The 6000-nt window shown below is 36.2% G+C and overlaps 1 protein-coding gene across 12 annotated transcripts in view; it reads right to left on the reverse strand.

Moving 5' to 3' along the window:
• The window catches only part of FOXP2 (forkhead box P2), a 247740-nt gene that overhangs the window by 60084 nt on the left and 181656 nt on the right, over positions 1-6000 (reverse strand). For 6 of the 12 annotated variants that reach the window (XM_024757750.1, XM_024757751.1, XM_024757749.1 and 3 more), the window contains 2 exons: positions 1459-1596; positions 158-331 (listed from right to left, as the gene is read on the reverse strand). The exons of 1 other annotated variant lie outside the window; for it this stretch is intronic. In XM_024757750.1, the coding sequence (XP_024613518.1) occupies positions 158-331; positions 1459-1596 (312 nt within the window). Of the gene's footprint in view, positions 1-118; positions 332-495; positions 550-1458; positions 1597-6000 lie in introns of all 12 variants that reach the window. 5 more of the 12 variants (XM_024757754.1, XM_024757755.1, XM_024757744.1 and 2 more) reach the window with 3 other exon arrangements.

Below are 6000 nucleotides of genomic sequence, written 5' to 3' on the forward strand. Positions count from 1 at the left end.
AGCTCTCCTGTTACCATTATGAAGCTCGGTACAAAAGTAGCACAACGCATCTTGGACAGCAAGAGCCTGGTGATAGGAGGGTCTAACACTGCCCTGGCCTCCGAGGGCCCCTCCCAGCCTCGCCCTCCTCTGCGTGGGTGAGCCGGCCAGATCCTACCTCTTTCGCTTGCTTTCCGGGATGCTGTTGCTGCTGCTGTTGCTGCTGCTGCTGTTGCTGCTGCTGCTGCTGTTGCTGCTGCTGCTGTTGCTGCTGCTGCTGCTGTTGCTGCTGCTGCAAAAGCTGAAGATGTAACTGCTCTTGCTGTTTCTTGTAAAACTCTTGTAGTTGTTGCTGAATAAACCATTTTGACTTTAATAAATAAAGGCAAAAGTTGCATGTATTATAAACCTCCTAAACTCCTCTAGACTGGTACAGGGTAGAGTCTCCATTAAGATTCGTCTCACAAGAACAACAACAGATATGCACTGGATTCCAGGAGACAGATCTACACATACATTGTTTTTTGCCAAGGCAGCTCTGAAACTTTCCAATCCAGACTCCAAAGTATCCTAAACGAAAGGGTATAGAAGATCCGTATTCTAAATGGCTAGAGCCAAATGAATACCCTCGATGGTTATATCTGCAGCATTAATAGAACATAAAAATAGGGTCTACTCTACCATTTATAAGAACCAGCTATAGAGTTACATAAAATTAGAGTGACCAGTTCTTACTGGGAAAAAAATTGTAATCCATCGGATGGACAGGAGAACGTCAGACTTAGAAATATAACTAACTGGCCTGTGGTCATCATCACAGAACACAGCAAGTCGTTAAATCTATAAGAATTTAGGTAAAGCACATTATTTTCTGTATGAGAAGTAAGTCTATAACATAAAGCCCACTTTATATAAACTCAAAGCTCTAATGATGTACATATTAGGAACATTAGTTTTGCTATTGAAAAAAGATTAACTTCATGAATTGGTGGCTCAGCTGTTCAACTTTGTTCTAGTTAGTAGCTACTTCTATTCCTAAAATCTGAATTTATTGTGGAAAGGAAAGTTTGGGACGTTACTTTCCCTACTGTAACAAAATAGCCAGTTCCAATTTCATACTTATGTGAACTAAAAGGAGGGTTGAAGGGTTAGAAATTTCAAAAGCAACAATTATCCGTAAGTCTCTTTGCACTTTTGTTGGTAAGGCTCTAAATCCAAAGCACCTAAGTATTTGAATATTTAAATATTGCTTTATCTCACGTTGAAATGGTACCTATTTCTTACTCTTACTCTAGATGTTAATGAATTTAAAAAGACTAAGGGATCTAAATTTCACGACTCGGTTCTGCAATTAACATGCTACATTTATGTTCTAGCATGCTGACAGGTTGTCCTTTCCAGTGGAGAAGGAATTGTCATATATGCCCATGGCACTGTCAACACGGGTACTAGCACTCCAAAGCAGGTAATCCACATTACCTGCTGCAGCATGACTGCCTGCTGCTGCTGGAGAAGGGCTTGGAGCTGCTGAGGAGACAGGACTTGCTGCTGAAGGATCTGCTGCATTTGCTGAGGGGTGATCACCTGGGGAGTCATCATGGCCACCGACACAGGCACCTTGACAGAGACAGAAGGAGAAAGAGTGGACGTTACCAAACGTCTGTTAACCTACTTCATAGCTATATGGCATCCCTACCAAAATCTTTAGTAGTGATGACCAATCATTTTTATAGAATAATTGTTATATTATTTAACTATTTAATAATGATATTTTAGGTACCACAGTATTTAGACACTGGCTTTCCAGAGGCATCAGATGTCATCAGATTCCACCTTTACGTTCCACACCTCTTACGTATTATGCTCAGATGTGCTGCTTTGACTAGCATAATTAGAAATAAACAATTACATGTCAGTTTTCTCAATACTTCATAATTGATAATCTCATCAATGTCACAGTGCTACAAACGAAAGCCTTTTGAAATGATTTACAGGTATGATTAAGATAGATATGATAAAGATTAAACGACTGGAAAAATACACATTTAAATATCTGTTATCAAAGTTAGTAAAAAGAATGTATGTGCAGTGTACTTATTCATAAAATATAACCTGTCTTCAAAATTTAATATATATGTATATATAAAATACACACAGTACTACAGATTACTACATGAGTACTCGTAGTAACTCAAAATACACACAGTACTAGAAAAATACACACAGTACTACAGATTACTACATGAGTACTCGTAGTAACCCAAAATACACACAGTACTAGAAAAATCCACACAGTACTACAGATTACTACATGAGTACTCGTAGTAACTCAAAATACACACAGTACTAGAAAAATACACACAGTACTACAGATTACTACATGAGTACTCGTAGTAACTCATATAGGGTATTTATTTATTTACTTACATATCCCCAGAAAATAGCTACATAGATAGGTCCTCTCCAAGAAGGGATCATAAGCCTCGTATTCTAGCTTCTCCTTTAAACGTTTTCTTATTTCAAGCTAACTAAACGCATACTGGGAAGTCCAGAAATCTAACGATTACTCAAAGGTTCTTCATTACACTGAAAAATAAAGTATTTTGCTCAAAATGTCCTTTCTACCATTTTCTTCTCCTTCAAAGTTGTAAAAATTAAAGAGTCAAAAAGAAAAGGAAATAAGGGGGGAGAGAAAGAAGCAGAAGAGAAAGATGAAGCAAGGAAAATACAAAGTAAGGAAAAGCCAGGGGGAAAGTCTGAGAGAAAGAGAGAAAGGCTGTGGAGAGACAGGAAAGGGTTGGCAAGAGAGGCGAACAGGAAGTCCTCCTGCACGGAAGCCTGACGTATCTATCTGCTCGGTTGGGCGGCAGTCACACTCTTTGAAGGCACTGCTTGTACTAACCAGCAAGTAATCAGACAACTTGTCAACTTGCCAAGTTTGCAACCTTTGAAAGCAATCATTTTCTTTCCTAGAGAAAACAATTCACATTTACTGTAAATAAAAGCAAGTATTTATATAAACACCACTTTTGAACAAATTCTTGGGACAACATGTGTCTTTGAAAACAGAAAAAGATTAACAGACATGGTTCACAATTTATCCTCAGAGTCATTTTTAACACAGTTCAAACTTTTCGAGTCTGGCACTTTATATCATAAACAAAGGAGAAATTAATAATGAAAACAAAGTTAGGGGCTTCCCTGGTGGCGCAGTGGTTACGAATCTGCCTGCCAATGCAGGGGACACGGGTTCGAGCCCTAGTCCGGGAAGATCCCACATGCCACAGAGCAACTAAGCCTGTGAGCCACAACTACTGAGCCTGCGTGCCACAACTACTGAAGCCCACACACCTAGAGCCTGGGCTCTGCAGCAAGAGAAGCCACCACGATGAGAAGCCCACACACCCCAATGAAGAGCAGCCCCCGCTCGCCGCAGCTAGAGAAAGCCTGCGTGCAGCAACGAAGACCCAATGCAGCCAAAAATAAATAAATAAATAAAGTTAGAAGAAAAAAATAAAGGAAGTTCAGGATGGATTAATTCCTCTCCCTCAAAAAAGCCACTTCATATTTCATACTAAAGAAAGAGTATTTTCTGTCCCTTGGTCTCTGGAAATATGGATTAATTAGATGTAATTTTGTAACATGAGGGGAAAATATCACAGAATAACAGAAAGTAATTCAGAAGTGCTTTTCAAAAATATTTCTGGATTTTTTTAGAACATGCTTTCATACTTATAGATTACTGTACTTGAAAGTATCATAATAAAAGGCATTCTGAAATGTATGCTGTAAAATTAATTGATCCAGTGGGTTGCCCATGTGTTTAGTTGTTTAAATATTTAATAGTCAGTTTACTTAATTGTTCTTTGATAAACAAAAAGAATGGTTAGAATAAGCAGTTTGGGAAAAAAATTATCTATCTACAAAAATGCCTTTCCTTCCAGGAATAATTTACCTCATACTGTCTCCAAATAACAAGGAATGAAACTGAAATGAAGGAACAGAGAAAGACAAACAGGTTAAACTTTAAAAAGGCTGCCAATCCAGATAAATAGATAGGTAAGTGGGTAGCTAGGTTATATATATGTAGATAGCTATACACATGCATATAGGTAGATATCTTCTATAAAGTCTATCATGTGATGAGAAACTTGTCACACCTCTCTCATCTAACAGCCCCTTACCACTTTTTAGCATATGGAGTATTTTCACTTAACTAACTCTATCTACAAGTAAAGGTACTTTATGCGTAACTGATAACAAAGGTACTTTATAAGAAAAGTAATATGAATGGAGGCATGCAATTATTTTTGTAAATTGCAAGTTTACAATCAGGATTCTTCTTATACAAATTATATTACGCTATAGCTTGCTGGTAGCATGACTGATTTGATGTACAAGCAAGTTTAAGCAAGTTTTCTACCTTTGCATTCTTTAGAGTTCATTAGCCCTTTCATCATAAATTAATTATGTTTTATTCTTGAAATGGTTTGTGAGTGTCTTCCTTACATTTAAAAGTTTATGACATAAAAATAACCATTATGTCATTGTCATCCTAAAATCATATGTATCACACTTATGTGATATTCTGCAAATTTTAAGCAGATTCTGGCCTACCCTCTAGGAAACTGCCATCTAACACAAACAATATATAGACATAAGGATATGTAGAAAAAGAAATCAACTAATTGAACACTCTACTTCCATAAGATATGTACAAAACACAAACTGAAATTAATTATATATATAGGAAAGCACAAGTACACTTCTGAGGGATTTCTAACATTACAAATAAGCCAATACTATCACCTATAAATCTACGTACATGAGCTCATCCAAAATGAAACACTTGAGGCTACTAAAAATTTAAAATATTTTATTAAATAGAAAATTAGTTTTTCCTACAACAAATGTCAATTACATGTTATATGTAGACTGCTCCACTGGCCTTGTTTAGAACATGCAGAATTTCTCCATTTTTAAGTGAAACATTTTAAGTGACAGGTTTCCTTCATTCCTCCTTTATCACTTTTGTTACTGTCCCATTACCTTTCTTTGCTACTGCAAGCTACTTTAGGAATTCATTGACAAAGACGAATAGAGATTAACTGAGTACATAAATTATTTTTGAAGATTATACTACTTTATCAAAATGTAAACAGGCAAAACCAGCATCAGATTTGAAAGTCTATGGATAACTTTCTAAAATATATATACCTTCACAAGTTAGGTGTTAAGCTTAAGGAAATATTTTCCTCTAAATATATACTTTTAATCATGCAAATATTCTAATGAGGGACCACGATTTAGATGTGTGATAGAGGAGGGGAGGGAGAACTTATCTTAGATGTTTTCTGGTGAGAGGGCAATTAAACATCTTGTTGGGTCTAAGAAAACATAATACGTTATGCAGCTACCAAATGAAATCAAAAGGAATGGCTGGTTTAAAATGGGTGTCCCAGTGAAAACTGCAGTCTGTCAATTAAACTCTTCAAGAGTGAAGAAAAGAAACGCAGTAAACTTTGGTTGGGAGATTTTTCCTTTTTTCTCTCTTGATATTTACTATCCTGACAGAACTAAAATCCCCCATAGTGATGCACCAAATAAGGCTTTCATTTACCCTTATTTATCTTCTCATTAGCTGAATTAAGCACCAACTTGATATGTAGCTCTGTGCACCAAGAAATATTGGGTAAACAGACATAAAGACAGGTTTATATATTCTGAGATGAGAGAGGAAAAATTATGAAACTTGAAATGACTCAAAATGGCAAAAGTCGAAAGCATTTAGATATTATCCTAAAATAAGTCGCTGATGACTTCAGATTTTTTAAGAAATAAATTATGCATTTACATTAAACTTCTAAGTGTACCTCGTTGAAAGGGTCAAAAAGTTATTAAGAGACAATGCAAAGATCATGCCTCCCTTCAAATGAATCTCAAGAGTTAGCGTAAGACTTATGAAAATGGATCAAACTTTTAATTTGCTATAATAAGCAAATCGTCTTTCTAAAATCTAGT

The sequence above is a fragment of the Neophocaena asiaeorientalis genome, unplaced genomic scaffold, assembly GCF_003031525.2.
Source record: "Neophocaena asiaeorientalis asiaeorientalis breed wild unplaced genomic scaffold, Neophocaena_asiaeorientalis_V1.1 scaffold116, whole genome shotgun sequence".
Lineage (NCBI taxonomy): Eukaryota > Metazoa > Chordata > Mammalia > Artiodactyla > Phocoenidae > Neophocaena > Neophocaena asiaeorientalis.